Source organism: Babylonia areolata, chromosome 26 (genome assembly GCF_041734735.1).
Source record: "Babylonia areolata isolate BAREFJ2019XMU chromosome 26, ASM4173473v1, whole genome shotgun sequence".
Taxonomy (NCBI): Eukaryota; Metazoa; Mollusca; class Gastropoda; order Neogastropoda; family Buccinidae; genus Babylonia; species Babylonia areolata.
In genome coordinates, this window is record NC_134901.1 from 5,371,152 (window position 1) to 5,393,923 (window position 22,772).

The window sequence follows — 22,772 nt, forward strand, 5'->3', positions numbered from 1 at the left end:
CCGACCGTATGTCGCACTCTGCATGTTTCAGTAAAACGTCAGACTCAGATTAACATATTTTTGCAACAGTCTTTAGTCCTTGGCATATTTCTATGTATAGATCTATTAAGTAACATTACCATGGCCACGAGGCATCAGAATTGGCGTTGAGACTGGCTAACCGATGTCCATCAAAAGCAGCAAATTGTCGTCTGCTGTGATGTACACAAAATGGAGTGACTTCCCTTTAAAGGACGATAAATTAATAGCTTTTTCTGTGTTACTTTTGCCGTTATCGAGAGGTAATTCTCTGGAATTTGTTTAAATATCAGTGGGTTTATTTTCAAGCTGGATCTTAGATAAAAACTCTTTAACGCACATTTATTCATTAGTTTTCCATTCCATCGCTTGAGTGATGCATCATGGGAGAGAGACATGGCGGAAGTACGTCTTCTTTCGGAAGCCAACTATTTTCTAAAATAATGTGAAAAATAGCTACACCGTTGTGCATTCAGCACTGGGCTGTGAAGGTTTCCATTCCTTACTGTCTAAGGTAAGATACTATCTTTAAATTACTGACATTTTGATGAGGATATACATGTTAAATATACGTCTGCAGAAGGTTGATTTCTGAATCTAAATAAATCTTCAATAACACAGACGATGTCTGGGAATGCTTGGTGCTGTCAACACACCCCATGCACGCACACGCGCACACACACACACACACACACACGCACGCACGCACACCCACGCACACGCACACGCAGATGGAACTCTGCGAAGAGGGTGGGTTCTGTTGGAATTATGTTAACTTTAACGTAAACTGTACCAGCGTAGATGAATCGAGATCGGTTTGTTTTGGGGTCAGATTCTAAAGTAAAGCAAGGAAACAAGATGTACAGCATTACATTTTCCACTCTTTTACAGAATTGTCTGCTAACGTCATTAACATGTTTTCAAGCAAATATAGAATAGCAATGGCCTGATTTCAACTGGTGACAACTGACAGCATAGCAGTGAAGAGGAAACTGAAACAGTTTCAGTTGTTGAGATCAGTCATCACAATGAGTAGATTGGGTATCACTGATTGGTTCATGTGCTACTCCAGATCTGATAAGCTGTGAGGTCTGTTTTCCTCTCCTTTTTGGGGGGAAGAGGGGGTTGTTTTTTTTTAGAGCAGATCTTTGCATGACCTGTGCTGATCCGCATAAATGATTAAATCATAGGACAAGTCAGTCATTGAAAATTAAATTAATTCATCCCACTCTCCAGTAAAAAGCAACCAGACTGTTGATTGTTATTTATTAAGTTGTTCTATTTTTTTTATCAATCTCACCGAATCTGTGACTATAGTTATAGTTGTAAACTTGTATTCAGGACTTTGAGAAGTTAATCAAATTCTATTTGAAATTGTGATGAAAAAATGATAATCATAATAATGATAGTAGATGATAAATAAAAAATAATGAGAATATTTTTCTCTTTTTTAGATACTTCAAGAAGAATGCTCAGATATTGTTTTTGATGCCAGATCAGACAATAGAAAAACAACGTAGTGAACCAGAAAATTGTGCCCTACATATCTGTAGTTCATTGCTGTACTAGTTGCCAAGTTATAGCTTGACATTTGTGGTTATGATATATATCTGTTGACATGGTGTCTTGAAGTATAGTAATCAAGTAATAGTAAGCCGTAAATTGTTTCTGCAGGTAAGGAATAGTATAGTGCATAGCTTTCAACTATACATATTATACCATGACCCACTGCGCTATTGTGACACAAGTTGTATTTTAAGATGTTTACTCTCATTCAGTAAAACCTTCTCTTTTTTTTTAATATAAAAAAAAAAAAACATGAATATGATGGGTGCACATGATGATAAATTTTAATGCTGTTGCAGGTCAAAATGGCAGATAACAGTCCTGCCAAAACTGACAGTGCTGATGAAGAAGATAAAGACTCGGAAACCTCCAACCCTGTCATCTCAAAACCAGGAAATGATTGTGCTGTAAAGTGTGACATTGACAGCAACAGTGAAAAAGAGCAACGTGTAAACTCCACAATTACTAAAACTCAGATCACACCAAGATCACTGCCAGTAACCTGTGATGTTGACCATGGTGGTGACCATATAAATTCGCAAGGTGCAAATAATTCCAACGGTATTTTGTCTGTTATAAGTAAGGCAGATATGGGCTGCTCACATTCACAAGGGTGCATGGTGTCTCGTCATGATGGCTCCCAGCCAAACATTGCACAGTCAAAGCCCATGGATAAAGTCTGCAGCACTCACTCCAGACCTGGAACCGGACAATACTTGAATGGTTTGGTGACATCTTACTCACACACTTCAAACACTTTGTCCTCTCAGAGAAATTCACTGTCCGCATCACAGGGCATAGCCTCTAGTAGTCATCTTGTTCATGTGAATGGAAATGGTGCTGTGTTTCATGACCTGAGCGCTGATGATAACTTTGACCATGTGATGTCTAACCCAAATGTGTGTCCTGTTTCATCAGATCAGTGCCATAAAGGTGCGAAACCCAAGAAATTTAAAAGACGTCCCCGTAGAGATGATCGTCATTCAAAGACAGGTGTCTTTGGCAAAGTGCCATCAGATTCAGATGAGGATGATAGTAACTTTCAGAACACTGTTTCAAAAAATGTGACAAACATAGTAAGGTATTCTCAGTCGGCCAGTGAGCTAAGAATCGGAGAGCACTGCAATGGAGATGTGCCACATAGTCGTGTGCCGGAGTTGCCTCCTCACCTGAACAGGATTCTCCACCTGAATGACCGAAGTGATACTCATGGTGCAGCAGCATTGCCTGTGTCACCTCAAAGAGATGAAGACTTGGTAGATGAAGGGGCAGTCTGTGATTTTGATAGAAATGTGTTAGCTGGTGAAAGCCTATTTTATTCAGAAAATGCCAGTATTTCTTCCCCATGTGATGGTGCTAATGTGGATTCCAGCTTTCCAAATGGACACATTTCTTCATATCACATGGATCATCCTCTGGAGTGTTACCAGGGGAGGGAAAGGAAGAGACGGCGTTCCCTAAATGGGCGTTACAATGCCAGTGACTCTGAAGATGACATGTTCAGACATGTCCCTGATGCTGCTGCTGTTGGACCAGGGGGCCCTGCCAATGTGAACAATGTGGAAGATGTAGAGGACAATGGAGACTTCATTGATACTGACCTACCAGTAATGTCTGGTCCTCTCATGTCCAGCTCTGCTGATTCTGCCTCTCTGTCTTCCGTTAATGGTGATATGGCAGATGCTGGAACTGTATCAGCACCCACAGCGAAGGACACATCATGTTCTAAACAGGAGAATGACCTGTCTGGTGGGTCAGATAAGGAACTGAACCACAAACAGAACTCCTCTCCTGATCTGCGCCGTTTTTCAGATAGTGCTATGTTCAGAACTTCCTATTCTAGTCCTAGTCATGATGGGGGTTTTGACAACTTCCTGCTTCCACGAGATTTGTCCAGTTCTGATGGTGTCTTCTGGAACAGCAGTGAAAGTGAGAATGAAGATGAAATAAGTGAAGGAGCTCCTCATGAGCTGCCTGCACACAGCGCAGACATTCCAGGCCCTATGCATGAGGGAGCAGGTGTGGCGGAGGCGCTGGTAACACCGCCACACGGTGATGAGCATGTGGAGCCACAGTTTGGGGCAGGTGGGGATTTGGTTTGTTTCTACTTTGACCGTGCCTGCTGCTTGCAGGAGAACCAGTGCCCCACAACCAGCTGTCTGCCACATGCTGGTCAGAGTGCTTCCCGCCACTACGCCGGCCTCCTTACAGACATGGCATCTGAGGGAGAGGCTGGAGGGGCTTGCGCTCCTCCTCCCCCTGTGAACAACCTGAATCGACTGCTTCCAGCCACCTCAGGCCTGCGTGGTCCAGGGGAGGCCATGGCGAATGGTTTGGATGATGTCGCCCCTTCCAACTTCATCAACGATGAGAGCAACCGTCAGCAGAAAGTCTTTGACAAGTTCCCCATGGTGGAGGAGGGACGGGAAGGGGCAGGGTCAAGTTCAGGTCAGGGCAAGTGTGACAATGACAACGTTCTTTTCCTTGCCTCAGCGCCAGGAATCCTGGACAGGCAGGGGGACAGGGCGTCATTGCAGGACCAGGACATGCTGGAGCCCAATGTGGAGTCCTGCAGTACGATGGGGCTCCCTGAATATAACTATAAGAGTCCCTTTGGGGAGTCTCAGCCATGGAGGGCTAACTCTGAGTAAGACATTGTTTTTGCTTGCATGCGTCACTTCACTTATTGTCATTGAGAATTGCATGAATTGATTTTCAGTTTAGCACCATATACTGTACCATGTCAGACTGACTCAAAAATTAGGCATGTTGGTTTGCTCTGTTTGGCCAAAATTTATGGCTCTCAATCATAAAATATCCCAATACATGTAGACCTGTACTGCACTAAGTTAAGATCTCACATTTCTTGTCCTGGTCAGTGTTGCAATATTAGTGCCCATATGCACACACACAGAGACATTCATGCACAAGCACGCACACGCACACACACACACACAAATGCACAAACACCACACATATGCTCGTGCACACATACACACATGCACGCACGCGCCCGCGCAGTGTGCATTCATTTGTGTGTGTGTTCTATTTTTTTTTGTTTAAGTCAAGTGTGTGTGTGTGTTCTGAAAAAGACTGGGAGAGAGAGAGAGAGTAGGTCTGTGTGTTCTAAAAATGATTAAGCCATTTAATTTTTTTTTTTTTTTTTTTAATATAAATGAAATAGAATAAGAAAAGTGTTAAGTAAGATTTATTCTTATAGACTTGTCATGTACAAGGCTGACATTTTCATTTCAATTAAAACTTAAAATGTCAGATTGAAGATTTTGTGTTTGTGTGTGTGTGTTGTAGTTGGATGATGTGGATTTTTTTTTTTTTTTTTTCCCCAGTATGCACTGCGTTACTGTTTGTGAAATGTGTGTGCATATGTACAAGTGTATATAATACATTATAAATAGATTTCCATGTGTTTGTGTCAGAGTGTTTGTATACATGTGTTTTTATTCCCAGAGTAAGAATAATGTGTTCCTTTTCACAGACCCAGTTTAAAGTTTACGGAACCAGCAGTCAGAATGATTTACAGAACATTTTGAGCAGTGCTGAGATGATATGATTATGGTTGCAGATCGGGAGTGTCAGAACCTGTTGTGTTTGAAGACAGAACGTATGGCTACAGGCTGTATCCCTCCTCAGACTGCTGCGTGGCACACAACTCACTGCATCACTCTCTACCCCTCTGCAAAACCAACAAGGACAATAAAAAGGTCTGTGGAATAATGTGAGGGGAGAAGGTTTAGGGGGTGGGAGGAGATGCAGTTTTTTTACTTGTTTGTCACTGTGTTGACAAGCATGCTTGTGTGCATGTGTGAGCATACATATACTTCAGAGAGAAAAATTGCGCGTTCGCGTGTGTGTGTGCAAGAACATGTGAGTGTTTGTGCTTTTATGTGTGTATGGGTAAATATCCTCACTTTTTTTCTTATGTTATTTGTTGTGGGGGTGTTTATTTTTACTGTGTTGGTGGTGATGGCATGCATAAGATTGCAATCTTTGTTGATTTTTGTAAACCGCCCATCTACGTGATCAATCCTTTCAACAGGTTCTTAATTTTAGTGAGTGGTATTAGGGTATACTGTGTGTGGTTCATGACTAAAGGAGTTATACTATAACTGAAAAAAAAATTGTTAGAGAGGGGGGAACAAGTACAAAACAGCATCAGAAAATGCCCTTTGTTAGATTCAGTCCTGTAGTTCTTATAACCTGGAACTCTCAGCTCAGAAAGCTTACACCTGTTTCACCAAGACCTATGGATCATTCTCAGACTTGTCGGAACTGGTCAGTTTTTCAGATTCGGTCATGATCATTTCAGAATTTATTACAGACAGACTGATGACAGTCCGATCCTATGTATACCCCTTATAAACTGGGTGTTTGTATATATCTAAGAAAGGAAATAGTTTCAGAACAATAGAAGCTTAGGGCTGTGTGTCTTACAGCCATTTACATTCATTTAGGTGAGATGGTAAATGAGGTCCAGGGTGCAGCATGCGCTTGTAACTTAGCGCACATGAAAACACACAACAACAAAAGGGTTATCTTTGGCAAAATTCCGTAGAAAAACCCACTTCAGTAGTAAAACAAATATCGAAATATGTGTGCAGAGAGGAGGAAAAAAAGGAAGGGGGAGGGTGGCACTACACTGTGGCGACATGCTCTTTGCAAGGAAATTGACCTGAATTACAGAGAGAGAGCTAGAGAGCTGTTTGTGTCAAAAAGTAATACTGTACTGTATACAAAACAAATTTATAATACAGCACATTGTGAAATCTTTTTATTATTATTTTTCTTGTGTGGATTCACTGGATTAGATTTTCTTCTTTTCTCAAACAGAAACGGATTGTGTGTCGACCGATTGAGAACGGGGTGGACTCGTTACCTTCAGTTGAGCGTATGATGATCTGGAGTGAGTATGAAGCCTATCTGTTGCAAGTCAAACAGATTGGGATGTCTGCATGTGGTCAGACAGCGGTATTGAATCTCCTGGTAAGTGTGTTTGGCTCTCTAGTAGTCTATGTCAGTGTGTGTATGTGTGTTGTGTGAGTGCATGTACAGGAGTTTGCATATATATTGGTGTGTTTGTGTGTGTGTGTATGCAAGTGGTTCTTGACCATAATTGTTCCAGTGCTTTTCATCGTAAGAGAAGGACCTTTGGCAGGATCGTAGAACACTTAGTTTGAATAAACATCAATTCAGTGTGATGCACAAAAAAGAATGCATTTAGTTCTAAAAGAAAAATATATTTATATGTACCTCCAAACTTGTGTTTTAAAAGAGATGAAAGTTGTTGTGCATGTGCATCTTTGGGTCTGTGCAAAGTTGTTGACATTTCTGTGACTTATCCTTGCAGAAAGCATTTGAGATTATGGCGGAGAAAGAGGACGTATGCAGCACCATTCAGGTCAACCTACGGAAGGAGAAAGCTTCTGTTGCCGAGTATTTGGCCTCCAGAGCAGTTGCAGGTATTTAACATTTTTGTTTTGAGTGTGTAAAATTTACCAGAGGAATGTTGGTTTTACCAGGTACTCTAATGTGTATTTCTTACAGCTAGTGCCTCTTAATAGAAACAGCGAAAAAAGAAAAAATCGGCATGCTTTTTTAAAACAATTGGAAGAATGTAAATGTAACAAAAAATTAACAAACTCAGTATGATAGAGGGAGAATTTGATAATGGATATTATGTGGGGTCTTTTTTTGTTGCTGTTGTTTTTATTCATTAATGAACAACACTCTGTACTTTTGGTAGTCCCAGATGTTCATGAGATATTAGACGCATCTTGATCCGTTCAACTCAAAATAGTTTTCTGTTGTTTGAGGTCATAGCATATAGTAATTGATTTGATTGATCTAATTGTTTCCTGATTTAGTCTGTTAGTCTTAATCATTTGTGACCTGTTCTAGTGATGCTTTATTTCTTTTGAACAGCGACAACAAAATTAAAATAAGTGTTCTGTACAGATAATTACGTTTCTTTTTTTCCCAACCTTTTTCAAGTAGACGGAAGTGACTCGTACAGATAGGAACTGGAGGAGAGGACAAAAACAAACAACAGCAGAACTGAAAAAATGGAGGTGTAGGAATAATGTTAACAAGAGAGGCAAGGCCTTCAAAACTCACTTGTGGTACACTTAAAAAAAATATTTTAAAAAAAAATCTAATTATTAAAATGTGTTCTGTATTTGTTATTATAAAACTTCGGGTTAAAAAAAAAAAAAATTTTTTAATTTTAAAAAAGTCCTGAAGGCAGATTCGAACCTCGCATGTTCGGGTGAGAAGAAACTGTCTTACCCAATACACTATCATGGCTCCTTAACTGACGTTCAAAATTTTAACATTTAAACATGCTTTTTTAAAGGGCGATAAATCGATTGTGGTATTCACAGTGAGAACGCTGTTTAAATCATATTATTCTGGTGTATCTTGGGCATTCAAAAAATCTTTAAGGGCATTTAAAAATTCTTTTTAAGTCCGCGGTAAAGGAGATGTGGCTATCACCACAATCACACTGCAACATTTTGCCGTTTTCTCTGGATCTAGATAGTTGTACAACTTTAGTTACACCCGCCAGGAATGTACGATACAGTCGAGACAATTTCTCTTTTTTGTTCATTCTAGTTTTATAGTTTTAAAGTTGATATGAAAACTCAGTATTTTGTTAAACTAATAACATGAAGAGCCAAGTACAAGTACTTCTAAACGTCATATGAAGTGAAAAGGACTTCATTTTGAGAAAAGTCAAGACTGGAAATTTTTACGTTTCATCAAGGGTTTTAACTCTCATGGTTTATTATTTTTAACTGTGAATTCCGACTGATTTTGTTGATATTTTTATGGCGGTTTGGAGCATAATCCAGTAAGTGATGAGGCATTCACAAATCTTTCTCTGAAGAAATATTTAACGGTCTCCTTCTCCAACTTTCCATCACATGTTATCGTGCCATCACATGTTATCGTGTATTGTCGATTGAATGTAGGATTGAACGAGCAGGTCAACAACTTGAAACAAAATGGCAACCTTTGCGTTCGCGAGGAATATGAGCACACGCGTTGAATATAAATATGTGTACGCAATTGATTTTTGCCCATGACCTTAAGGGCTCAGCCAATAGATCTATAAAGTCCACTCACAGTACTGATTTTAATAGGGGAGGTTACCTACTTCCGGGAGGTTATCGGCCGTAGTGCTTTCGTTTTCTCCGCATAGGCGGATAGTAGTTTGCACAGGACAGGAATGTCAGACCCCTTCCGGAGTCTGCACTAGTTGGGTCACGGTAAGTATGTTATTTAAAGGTAATTTTAGATAGAAAATTTCCTAAAAAGACCACTTGGGAGAATGAACATAGTGAAAGCCCTGTACACTGAGAGTAAAACACACAAGCTTTTTATGTATTGAGTATAATTTCAGAATGTAATGTTTAAGATGAGAAAGATCAGTTTCAAGCAAATTAACCCCCCTAGCATTAATTACAGATTAATTTCCCTTTTTTACTATCTGCAGCAAAGACTTGCACCAGAATATAACTGCCATGCTTAGCAAAAGAAGTTCCTGTTTGAACAAAGAACGATAAAAATGACTGCTGTTGTTGTTGTGTCAGAATATCAGATCAAAGTACCAAGTTTAGAGAATAAAAAATAAATGAATATAACAGTAAATTCAGTTTGCATATAATTTGGCTTCTTTTATTATTTTTTGTGCCCATCCCAGAGGTGCAATATTGTTTTAAACAAGATGACTGGAAAGATTTGAATTTTTCCTATTTTTATGCCAAATTTGGTGTCAGCTGACAAAGTATTTGCAGATAAAATGGCAATGTTAAAGTTTACCCCCCCCCCCACACACACACACACACACACACACACACACACACACACACACAACACACACACACACAGAGGGTTAAAACATAGACTCACTTTGTTTACACAAGTGAGTCAATAAAAGTATTTCTATAGAGTTAAATCTTATGCAGAGACAAATCAGTGAGTTTTCACATAAGTCATTCACACGCCTACATGATTCTGATTCTGTGGGACATAAACTTCCTCAGCCTCTCTGTCACTCATCTTCGCCACAGTCTTTCAAATCCAGTCTGAAGACCCACCTTTTCCCCTCCTGAATAATTCTCAACAGCTTTTCCCTTTCCATTATGAACTAAAATGACTATTGGTGAGTGAGCGAGTTTGAGTTTCAGAATTTGTTGGTTGTATTTTTGATTGTGTACAAATTATGATTGTTTGCTATGACTTGCTTGTGTGCATGCAAGCGTGCGTGTGCGTAATGTGTGTGTATGTTTCGGGGTGTGTGTGTGTGAGGGGGGCTCGGGGGGGGGGGATGAATGATTTAATGTTGTTGGGTATCTTGTGTTCAGTTTTTTTCCTTGTTGATATTTACGTGTGTGTTCTATTTGTCAATGCCTGGGGCATATTTTCAAGATCAGGTGTAAATGCCCATAATAATGATAATGATAATCTGTTTTTGGCCTGCACAACTGAAAGGACAGGGGTAGAAACAGGCCGCAGACAGTTGTGTAACAGGTTTTAGAATCAAACTACAATCTTTCATGTGTTTACCCTGTATGAAGTTAGGTACCTAGATGTTTTACATTTCCATGACCCACATACTGCTGGGTGCAGTGTAATGTGCGAATCAGCCTATTTGAATGTTTCATATATTGACTAGCTTTTAGATATCTTACAGTTTTGTCATTTTTTTATGTCCTTTGGTTTTCCTGTATTTGTTAACTTGCTTTTGCGAACAACCTGCACACTTAACAAAAATTCCGTTGCACAAGACACTGGGATACATTTGCAGGGACAACAGCAGAGGAGCTGCTGTCTGGAGTGGAGCGTCTGACAAAAGGAGAAATCCGTGGACGCTTTTTTCAGCTGTGGCCTCCACGCAGTATTAATCTACTGTCATGGCTTTCTCAGTGGATGAAGAGAGGTATGTGTTCCAGTTACTACTAATACTAGTAAGAATTATTCACATAAAAAAAATCATATGGTTACCTACTTCGGGAGGTTATCAGCTGTAGCTACTTTTGTTTTTTCCGCATAGGCGGATAGTAGTTTGCCAGGACAGGAATGTCAGACCCCTGCCGGAGTCTGCAATAGTGGGTCACGGTAAGTATGTTACTTAAACATAATTTTAGGAAGAAAATTTCCTATTAGATAATCAGTCAGGTTATTTGACATTCCACATGGAAGAAGAGGAAGGTGACGGAATGGTTGAGGTGCTCATCTGCCCATACATAGTTCGTGAAGGTCTGGGTTTGAATCCAGGTCTAACCCTTTCTCCCAAGTTTGACTGGAAAATCAAACTGAACATCTAGTCATTCGGTTGAGATGATTAACCAAGGTCACATGTGCAGCACACACTTGGCACACTGAAAAAGAACCGATAGTAGCATTAGTGTTTTCCTCTGGCAAAATTCTGCAGGAGAAATCCACACTGATAGGTACACAATTATATTTGTAAGCACTCAAGACCTGATAGCGTGTTTGGTTATGCTGCTGGCCAGGCATCTGCATAGCAGATGTGGTGTAGCATAAGCGGATTTGTCCTAATGCAGTGACACCTTATTGAAAAACTGAAACTGTATGCAGTATCAGACCATTTGTAAAGCAGGCATGCAGACTGTCCTCTTTCTTCAGAATCCTTGTTTTCTTGAGCTGCCAGATTTGTAGATCACTTTGAGTATGCAAGACAGGTCAGTGTGCACCTTTTCAAAAGCGCCTGACTTAACTGTCAGTATTTTATCCTAGAAATCAGTTGTGGTGTGTGTTTTTTAAGAGTATGTCCATACAATATTGATTTGTAGTGCCTAGCCCTCGGGGGAGGGGAGGGGGGCGGGGCAAGGTGTATATGATTTTTAAATTGCTCTTATTTGTCTTAATATTATACTTGTCTCGTGAATGAATTGATTCATCAGTAGATCATCTGTCGTAACAGTGTTTTGATAGACATGTGTATATCTTTTTTGTTCCTGAAAAATAAGCAGTTTCTCATTATATTGGTTTTGGTTCCTGAAAACTTTGTGAAAAAAAAACCAATATTAAAGAAATGATATTTTTAAAATGTGGACATTGTGTGGTGGCATACCTGCCCTGTTTTCTCTACAGACAATGAATTACATTGCTGGTGTCTAAATTATTTCTTATTGGCCAGAGCTGTTTCTTTCTTTTTAGTTTTGATGTTCCCTTGTTTGATTACTTTCCCTATCAGCTGATTGACATTCTTTTTCCTTTCATCATTGTGAAAATGCTCTTGCATTTAGGCTGTAGTATTAGAAAATGCTGCTTGTATCTCACTCGCAATCACTTTGTTTAACTCAGTCCAAATGTTGGGCCCTGATCAAGGCCCTACAGTTTACAACTGTTTCAGACGAAGGAGCCTAATCGGGGCTTTAGAAAATTTTTAATTTTTGCAGTGGCATCTAATCAGCATATTTACATTATAAGCTAAGAATATCTTAACTGGCCTTTCCACTCTATACTGCAACTAATAAATCCAGAGTGTGTTCCTGTGCTCATGAGCAGGATAGTTCCTTTTAGGTGACTGGTTCACATCAACAATGGTGTCTGACCCTGTGTCTACTCAGTCACAAGGCGGACAAGAGAATTAGGCAAAGGTGCCATGTAACATTCTGAATTCAGTCTGTTTCAAACAATGTGTGCTGACCTGGATTTGTTTACAAGTGATCAGTGTGTGCAAATTTCGAAGAAAAAGAATATGGATACTTTGATCATCTCACTGGATGACAGCATCAGAAGGGAGGAAGTTTTATATTTTGTCCCCAACAAACTTGTTATGTTACTGATCAGTTTGGAAGTTTTCAGGTAATAGATTCTAACATTTGGTTTTTTTTGGCAATTTTATTTCTTACCGACGGGCGCAATAGTCGAATTGTTAGAGCGTTGGACTTTCAATCTGAGGGTCCCGGGTTCGAATCTCGGTGACGGTGCCTGGTGGGTAAAGGGTGGAGATTTTTCCGATTCCCAGGTCAACATATGTGCAGACCTGCTAGTGCCTGAACCCCCTTCGTGTGTATACGCAAGCAAAAGATCAAATATGCACGTTAAAGATCCTGTAATCCATGTCAGCGTTCGGTGGGTTATGGAAACAAGTACATACCCAGCATGCACACCCCCGAAAGCGGAGTATGGCTGCCTACATGGCGGGGTAAAAATGGTCATACACATAAAAGCCCACTCGTGTATATACGAGTGAACGTGGGAGTTGCAGCCCAGGAACAAAGAAGAAGAAGATTGCTTACCCATACAAATGGGTCATCTGTGGGGAAAGACAGGGAAGCTAACTGGTAGTACTGAATTAAGTGATGTGAAACAAGTATTTAAAGATGAAATGATTCAGAGTATAAATCTTAATTGATTGTATGTCATAATTACTGTATTCAGTAGGTAGAAAATGAGTTTATTTTGTCAATTTATTTATAGATGAGTGGCCAATTTTGTCTTTATTCTATAGAATTACCGGTATTTAGCTGTAAAAGAGCGGTCAGTTCTTCAGAGACTGTGCTTGCTTTGAACATTGGTGCCCACTGAAGTAAGCATGCAGGAATTGGGAATGTAAACACACACATGCACATGTGTGCACTTAAACACTCACACACAGGGGCATGCACGCACGCACACACACCCACCCACACACACACACACACACACACACACACACACACACACACAGCAGTATACACCACAAGCACATATGATCTGCTCTTACTCAGGGAGGGAGAAGTTGATGAACTCTGTTTTCTTTAACACGTTGGGTAAACTTTACACTTACAGGGGCAGTGCCAGTTGCCACATTAAACCTGCAGAAAGGAGCGAAGCAGCAGCAGATCCCAGATGCCTGGCATCATCAGATGGTGTATGGAGTGGGCCCCAGAGGTGAGGTCAATGGGAGCAAAATTTTACTATAGTGTTGTTGATTGTAGCCCAGCAACAACAGGAGCAAAATTCAGTGCAGTATTGTTGCTAATGATAGTCTGCTGATAATAAGGGTAAAATTCAGTCTGATGTCGTTGCTTGTAACCTAGAACTAGCAGGAGCAAAATTCAGTATAGTATTGTTGCTTATAGCCTACTGATAGCAAGAGCGAAATTCAGTATAGTATTGTTGTTTATAGCCAAGCAATATCAGGAGCAAAATTAAGTATTGTTTTATTGCTTATGGCCCAGCAGTATCAGGAGCAAAATTTATTATAGTTATTATTGTTGCTTATAGCCTATTGATAACAAGCAAAAAGTGTAGTGTTGTTGCTTAAGCCCAGTAATATCAGGAGCAAACAACAGCAAAAAAATCTCAAATTATAGTGCTTAGAGCCTTGCGGACCACTAAGGCCATCTCCAGGCTATCACTGCATTAGCATCTATTTCAAGTGACAGCAAGAGCAAAAATGTAGTATGGTATTGTCGCTTACAGCCTAGAAGGAACAAAATTTAGAATAGTGTTGTTACTTATAGCCTAGTGATAACTTTAGTATTGTTGTTTATAGCCTAGTGATAACAGGAGCAAAATTCAGTACCGTGTTATTGCTTATAGCCTAGTGATTACAGGAGCAAAATTCAGTACAGTGTTATTGCTTATAGCCTAGTGATTACAGGAGCAAGATTCAGCATGTTATTGCTTTTAGCCACGTGACAACAGCAGCAAAATTCAATATGGTACTGTTGCTTGCGACCAGGCGATATCAGGAACATAATTTAGTTCAGTTTTGTTGCGTATAGCCCTTACAACTGCACAGGGCCACATCATGGTTGAAATAATAATCATAAAACCCATTGCTAATCATAAAACCCATTGGTTGTTTTTACTGTTTTTTCAGTGACATCTCTGAAACCTGAAAGAAAGAAAAAAACCAGGGAAAGCACATTCATCCAATTTTCACTAGAGGAGCAGAAAATAAGGAACCTAAACACAAAAATAAGTACCCATAATTCTTTAACTGATACATAAAAATAGACATAAAAAGCCAGGAAACATGTGCCAGCAACTCGATATCCTATATGCAAAAAGACAACATGATATAGTCCAATTATCAAGTCCAGAAAAAAGTGAAAAGGATTATCCAGAATGGGGGGGGGGGGGGGGAGCAAATGGGTCTGCAAAGCAGAAAATAAGAAATGACAAGATGACAGAAAGAAGAGGTATAAGCCAGAAACAGAGAACATTGGAAAAAAGATTTCTGGCACAGAATTCCTGGTGGGGTTAATTGAAAGAGCCCCCAGTATCCACACCGGAGAGGCAATAGGAACAAAAGAGAAATGGATGAGACAGGAAAACACAAAATATGTCGGATACTAATCTATTCATGCATTGACTGCTTTTGTGGAAAAGAATGTGAGAGTTGAAGAGTGATTTTGAGACAGCAGATGACTGCTTAGACATTTAACTTTGGAGACATGAAAGCCAAGCCTAGCCTCTTTTTTTTTTTCTTTTTTTTTTTTTTTTTTTTTTTTTTTTTTTTTTTACTTTGTGATTATTTTCCTTTATTAGGGGCTTAGTAGGTGGTGTCCTGCATATGCTGAATCAGAGTTGGCAGTACTGAACACCATCAAAGTGACTCAGCAGCAGGTCTCCTCTTGTGTGTGGCCTCCTGGCGATCTAACATCAGTTGTTCCCTGAAACTGCAGCAGACAAACCCAAATGTGGCTGTGTATGGGGAACTTTAAACAGCATGGGAGTAATGCTATGGAAATGGTGCAGATGATTGGGTTTGAAAAAATATATCAAAAAAGTGTGTGAAAGGATAGACATTCCTCATTTTTGCATTGTGGGTGTCACACACTCACTTTCTGAAGCATGGTCATCATGTGGAAAGCACAACAACATTGGGAGTGCTAAAACATCATTTGTGTAAAACTTTCTCTTTTTTGGGGTTCATCCATTGCATTAAACATTGCCTGTGGCTTTGTATTCCATAACACTTATATTCTTTTCGTATGTATGCGTGAGTTTCGTACATGTATGAATGAAGTTTGTGTGTGGTATTGATGATCAAGAGCGTGGTATAATGTTATACCTGGTTTCAGGTCCCTGATTCCCCTTGTCTGATCCTGCATACCTAATTTGTCAAGTGTTTGTTGTTACCCTCCCACCCCTCTCCCCTTCACCCCATTGTTTTCCATTTTGTTGTTGGTAAGCAAGAACCACACATGAGCTATGATGGCTTTGTGGTTTGTTTGTTTCTTAGGGGTGTACCTGACCAACCCCCTAGAGATTGTGCCAGAGGAGAGGATGATGGAGCAGCTGACCAGTGACTCTGTGCTGCTGGTGCGGCGTCAGGACGTGGTCAGCCGCTTCCAGCCCACGGCCAGCCTCGCCCGTCTCCTCCACCACCCGGACCCCCGCTGGTGCAGGATGAACGTACTAGGTATGGCCTTTTCTGGTCGATAGCTGCTTTTGTTGACACAAGTTTTGCTGTTGTAAAGGAATGATCTTTTGTTGACTCAGTTTGACATGGTACAGTGTATTTAACCAAAGTGGTAGTATTATAAAAATTTTATTGTTATGAAACCTTGTTCATCTGGCTGTCTTTAGAACTCTCGGGAATGAGCTGTTACAATAAAAGTTGTTAATTATTAGTGATTTGGTTGTGCTTAGAACTCTGGGGTAGAGTGGTAGTTAGGGTTCTGTGCAGGTAGGTTGGGCTGGGAACATTCTCATTGTGAGTTGGTAAGTTTTGGAAATGAGTGGGTGTTTTTTTCTTGCAGATTTGATTTTGGACATTCTTTGTTTATGAACATTCCACATTGCATGGAAACCACCAGACTTGACCATGGAAAGAGTGTGGACAGAGTCTAGAAATCAGAAGTGTGTGTATTCGAAACGGCTACAGATTTCCTGATTTTTTTTTTTTTTTCCTCCTGAGCTGTCAAGTGTAATGTTATTCATTTGGTTATGTTTAGGGCTCTGCTTATCCCTGCCACCCAAGCCCCCATCCCCCACCTCCCAGCTTCTGCCTTGCCACATAACATGTGCCTTAACTGGTTTTCATGGCAAGACAAATACTGGATAATGTGATGGAAATAGTGCCTTGGTGTTTTCTTTTCTGAATCTGAATTTGAAATATACCGTACTGGATATTGATATGTGGTTCCAATACACCTGGAGATTGTGTGAAGGGTTGGGGAGGAGGGGGTGTGGGGAGTCATATGCAAAAAGCAAATTATACATAGACACATTACAACAATCACAAATAGGAAATCAGACCTGGGAATGGGATGGGAAAAGCCAAAATCAAGTGTGGCAATAGTCTTGCAAAACCATTTTGAGAAAGGACAAAGAAAACTTGAACAGTATGGAATATCTGAGAGAATCTGTTTAAGAAGTACATGGATCACTAGTGATTATGGTCAGTTGCTTGCCTGTTTGTTTGCATGCTTTTTGTTGTTGTTTTTGTTTCGTAGGGTTTTTTTCTTTTCTCTTTTTGATAATCAAGCTTGATAGTTGGGATTGTTTCCCTTTACTTGTGTTCACATTGTGACTTGGACTTTATTAAATTAGTGCCTTAAAGTTTGAAAGTAAACATTTATACTCGCTCTCTCTCTCTCTCTCTCTCTCTCTCTCTCTCTCACTCACTCACTCACTCACTCACTCACACACACACACACACACACACACACACACACACACACACACACACACACACACACACACACACACACACACACACACAGAGAGTACCTCCCTGACACGTATATCTCAGCGGATCAAGTAGCTGGCATCTAGAGAAGATAAATAAATACAGTTCTATCTGTTTATGCTTGATTCTGTCCGTATGCTTGCATACTGGCAAAGAGGGTTACAAAATGATAATAAACAACTGCTATGGATTTGACTTCCCACAGGTATCTCCTCGTACAAGAAACGCTCCAGCGAAATGACCAGCATTATCGACAATAGTATCATGATTCATAGTAAATGGTTGTAACTATCCAGTGTGTTTGCTTTTTGTCCTCCAGGCCAAGTGGTGAACATCCTGCGAGAGCACAACATGCCCAGTGTGCCTGGCTACCGCGCCCAGGTCACCTCCCACATCCGCATCCCTGCTGTGTACCGCGCGGGCGTGACACTGTACGTGCGCCACAACACGGCCCAGTGGACGGCTCTGCGCAGCGCCCCCGACCTGCCACTGCTCTCCCCTTCGTCTCCGCACAGTGATTCTTCTTCTTCCCACCCTTCCCAGTGACGCTTGTGTGTGGGGTGATGCTGATGTTTAGTTAGCCTGGGGAAGCGTATGTGGAGGTAGGGTGGGGATCACCTTGCCACCATGACTTTTGAGGTATGGAAGAGGGTCAGAGTCAGGACTTGAAAGTATGGAAGAGACTCATAGTCATGGCTGGAGGTGTAGAAGAGGCTCGAGGTTCTAAGTCATGACTGAGGTATTTAAGAGGTTCAAAGTTATGACTTTGAAGTATAGAAGAGGTTCAGAGTCATGACTTTTGCACAGAAGAGGCTCAAAGTCATGACTGAGGTATAGAGGAGGTACAAAGTCATGAGTTGAGGTATTGAAAATGCTCTAATTTATGACATTGAGGAAGAGGTTCAGTCATGACTTTGAGGAATAGAAGAGGCTCAAAGTCATGACTTTGGGCTATAATTGAGGCTCAAAGTCATGATTTTGGTGTATAATTGAGGCTTAGTCCTGAATCTGGGGTATAATTGAGGCTCAGTCATGGCTTTGAGGTATGGAAGAAGTTCATTGTCATGACTTTGAGGTATGGAAGAAGCTCAGTCATGACTGAGGCATGGAAGAGGCTGTCACTATGGTTGACAAACTGATTGCAGTCAAGAGCTTGAAAAGCGGAGAGCTGTGTGAGTATAGTTCACATTAAGGTTGGGGGAGGGGGGATACACTATTCACTGTATACTGACCTTCTGGATGTGACATACATTAGTAAGTTGAGCTGTTTCATCCAAAACGATAAACAAAAGATTTCTGGTCAGTCAGAACCAGTCTCTTAGCCTGATGTCTCCTACTCTTGATGTACCCAATTACAATATAAAGATCTTGATGGGTTTGGTTTGTTTTGGTTTGGTTTTGTTTAGCAAATACTCTTGGGGGATCTGTGTAATTTCCTGTTTAGGAGAGCACACGAGGGAAAAATTAGCTGAAGGTTATCTCTTTTGTTCATACTTATTTTCTTGATCAAAAGTGGAAAGAAAAAAGATATCTTGCTCTGTTTAAAGCATAATGCTTGTTCAGCTGCTGATGTTCAGTAACACTGGATTTTTAGAGAAAGAATGGGTGTGACAGAGAGACTCTCATGTGTACTTTGATTTCATTGAATGTCTTTTAAGACAGCATGTCCTTTGTGTCTACTTAACTTGTGATGTGTGTATGTTTGTATGTGCCAACATATACTCGTGTATTATTAATCCAAATATGTGCTGAAAGCATTGAGCATGAAACACATAAAAGTGTTGTGCAAATGCTTGTAGATTGATTGGAAATAGGGCAAAAATACCAGTCTGGTGCAAAAATTCCAGTTTGTTGTGCACTCATTGCAGAGAGTAACCTTTTTTTCTTCTTCTTTTTCTGTTTTTTTTTGTTTGTTTTTTGTTTTTCCTTAATTGTTTGTTTCCTCTGCATGTGTAGGAGAAGAAGGAAATTCAGTTAAAACTGGAGACAGGCAGTTACTGAGTTAGTCTGCATAAGTGTCTTCTCCAGGTACACAGGTCTTTGTCTGCACTGTAACCAAAGTAAAATTAAAGATGGAGTGCATTTTCAATTTAAGAAATAAATTATGGGCTTTCCCATTCTTCTCTTATATAGTTTGTACTTAAATATCCATTTTAACCCAACCATTTAGGACTTTTAAGACACACTCTACATTTAATAAGGCTTTCTTGTTTTCTGTATTGAGTCCTCTCTCTCTCCTTTCTCCTTTCATACTGTAGGATGGCCTGGCTTTCATTCTGTCTTTGTCCTCTTTGTCTCTTGTTCTTATTCGATTGAAAAGTAATGTATTTAATGTATTACATTTTCATGTCCCTCTCAATTCATACATGTGAACAAGGAAAACAAACTGAAATAATTACCTTTGCATTTGTATTTATTATGACAGTGAAGGTTGTTTTTTCTATTTAAAAAAAAAATGTGCCAAAACCAGATGCCATAAGCATCTGACACAATAATTGACCATGACAAATATGACACCAATTTAGCTTTTATAATAGTCAAGGTCATGAAGTTGTCTAGGAATGAATCAGAAGTCATGTTTCTCCCAATACTCCCCTCTGCAGAGGGGTTCACAGCAGCCACAAACATAAGGGTACCAAAACCTTATGAAACAGTAGATTATTATCACTGAATAAGATGTGTCGGACATAGTTTAAAGAACGATAATGAAATCTAGGATTTAAAATGCTATTTTCTGCAGAGGCAAAAGAAGAGAAGTGGCTAGATTTTCATGGACTTACCTGTTCATTCTGTTGACCTCCCACACAGAATAACTCATGGCATCTCAGTGAAACAATCAAAATTAGTCTGTCAGCTGTGGACACATTTATCTTTGAGAGAATTAAAGCTGCCCAGATATCTTTGTTCCAGTGCACATGATATATGCTTAAACAAAAGAATGTATTGGCGGCAGTTTTGGAAACCTTCATATTTAATGCTGTGTAAACTTGGTTATGGGTACAGGATTTTATTCATAGTGTGTCAGTTTGCTTACTTGCTTCTAGTTTATTTTCATCCATTTCTGCTCATGAGCTGAGCTTTGGCTGTGTTGTCAATATAATATTAGCATTTATTCTGTATCATAAGTTCTGTATGATATTAAAACAGTTCTTCCTTATTTTCATCCGACTAGAGATTGAGCTAATGTTTAAGACTATTTATAAACTTGTAATTACTGAAATTTTTTTCCAAAAAAACTTTTGTTGAAAGTAAGTACGGATGACAAATGAAATGCCTGAAATGACTGCCCTAAAACAGTTGAAGCCAGTGCACTCCTGGAACTTCAATATTATTTAAACGTCTTTCATCTGCTTCAAGATGTAAATAAACTCTGTGCTCATGTGATGTGAAAAGCGCTCCCCAACGGCCTTCTCATAATTTGCATGCATAGTAAGTTAAAAGCGTGCTTTGGTGTATGAGGTCAGCACTTGCTCATTGATTATGCATTGGAGTGGTGTGAAATGTGTTGTGTACTGGTGTGCAAGGAATCCTACTTTTTCACAGAGGTCTGTGTGCACTCACCAGAGTGGCGTGTCTTTGCATGTGCTGTCAACATGTAATCAGATGTTTGGGGTGAAGACCCTGAGAGCATATGGAAAGGGTGAACTTCTATGGTTTCCCTACATCCCCTTTCACATGTTTATTAACCAAATGTGTGTTAACAAGGTCTTTTCACAAAAGAAAATGGACTGTTGATGAACTTGTACCTTTGATGTGCCAGTAAAGAGCAGACAGATTTCAAGAGGTGAGTGTGTGCAAAGTCAACACAGCCATGATTAAGACAAGTCTGGAGGATACTTTTGAGTGTCTGTAGGAGTTTACATGAGTGTGTGTGTGTGTGTGTTTGTGAAAGCACAGGATAAGGTGTGCAGGTATTTGTGCTGCTGTATACATATGCAGATACGAAAAAGCATAGTGTGTATGTGCACAGCTGCACAAGAGGAAGAAAGTGGTGGTTTATTTCCATGTCAGTGACGAAAGTGAAATTCACACTGTATTTTGGTGCCGCTTTGTTCCAAATAAAGATCAGATAACTAACTACTTCTGTCAAGATCTTCACTTTGTGTGTGTGTTCATTGCTTGGTCATGTATATTTTTACAGAGTGAAGTAAGTTGAGAATGTGTCTGCATATATACATAGCATATTTCTGCCATCCTTAACCACTTTCCGTATCTCAGTCCTAACAAACACCAGTGACCATAAAGCAGCTCACAATATCTATCATAGCTCCACATCTTTGATTTTTTTGTTTTTTTGTGAAATGGTGTTGGTGAACCCAGATCTTCATTTCAAATTGTAAACTTACCTCCCTTCTAGATTTTCTGAGGGTATAATCAAATGGTTGATAGTTGTCAATGGCTGTCCAGTCAACTTCATTGGGCAGCACGTGGTGAGTCCTGTCAAGACCTTTTGTGTTGACAGATTCATGGGGTATTGTTGTTGGGAGCCTGGGTGGCACTGTCACTCTGGGGCGTTTGCTCCCTCTGTTTGGTTCCATGACTAAGTGATTATTGTCAGTATGGGGCTTAATAGGTGGTGGTCTTAGTATGTTGATTCAGAACAGGCACTACGGAAGTGACTTGGCAGCAGTGTAGGGTCTCCTCTGGTGTGATGCCTAGCAACCTGGTACATATCAATAATAACATGTGGACTGCTGATGTTGGGACAGTGACAAATGAACCTGGGTGTGGCTATTCATGGTGGACTCAGATTGAGCAATGTGGAATTAATGCCACTGAAAATGGTGCAGATGGTGGGGCAACGAAATAAAAATAATTGTGGCAACATTGCAGAGAGTGAGAGACCATGGCTTGAATGTATCCCATCTTCAAACACAAGCCACCAGGAGTCCCTTTCTTGCAATTGTTTTAAGATTTCAACATGTAGGCCTTACTTTTCACCATCTTCCTCAGGTCTGCAATGTAGAAAACTGAGCTCAAACGTTAAGTATCACAATAGTCATTGATGCTCTTTTTTTCAGGTTTTTTTTTGTGGGTTTTTTTATAGTGTTGCTTTGCAGTTTTGGTTGATCCCAGGATATATTGTGAATGGAAGAACAGAATGTGTCCCTTTTAAGTATTCTCAGATCAGCTTGGATCTCCACAGTATCACTGTTACCTTCCTCATTTATTATTTAGAAAGAAAGGTATGGGTCAGTTTCTTTGACTCTTCATGAGACAATGTGAATAAGTTGTAAAAAATAAAACAAAATTTCTACCATTACCACTGTTAATACAACAATTGTTGATTGTCAGAAAAGATCTGTCCCAGCATGAATAACTTCAAGAGAGAGTAAGGATAAAGACCTGTCCCAGCTTCAATAACTCTTCAAGAGAGAACAAGGATAAAGCAATAAAACAAAGTTACACTATTTGACACAATCAAAAAGTTAGAACTCAACAAGCAATAAACCTGATCACCTTTTTAACAAACCTACCAACCAGCTAATCACCTGAACATTTCAGT

General features: G+C 39.9%; 1 protein-coding gene across 1 annotated transcript; it reads left to right on the plus strand.

Annotated features, from left to right (window-relative positions):
• Nucleotides 1-401: 401 nt before the first annotated feature.
• LOC143300123 (uncharacterized) lies at nucleotides 402-20,924 on the plus strand. The gene is made up of 9 exons (XM_076613655.1): nucleotides 402-532; nucleotides 1,884-4,231; nucleotides 5,168-5,306; nucleotides 6,433-6,585; nucleotides 6,950-7,061; nucleotides 10,412-10,543; nucleotides 13,408-13,509; nucleotides 15,815-15,994; nucleotides 17,586-20,924. The coding sequence occupies exons 2-9, from the start codon at nucleotides 1,890-1,892 to the stop codon at nucleotides 17,810-17,812; spliced, it is 3,387 nt and encodes a 1,128-aa protein (XP_076469770.1). The 5' UTR covers nucleotides 402-532; nucleotides 1,884-1,889; the 3' UTR covers nucleotides 17,813-20,924.
• Nucleotides 20,925-22,772: the final 1,848 nt, after the last annotated feature.

Coding starts and splice junctions, on each gene's coding strand:
- LOC143300123 (XM_076613655.1), top strand. CDS start 1,890: ATGGCAGATAACAGTCCTGCCAAAACTGACAGTGCTGATGAAGAAGAT. Junction 4,232..5,167: donor CCATGGAGGGCTAACTCTGA/GTAAGACATTGT, acceptor TTATGGTTGCAG/ATCGGGAGTGTCAGAACCTG. Junction 10,544..13,407: donor TTCTCAGTGGATGAAGAGAG/GTATGTGTTCCA, acceptor TTACACTTACAG/GGGCAGTGCCAGTTGCCACA.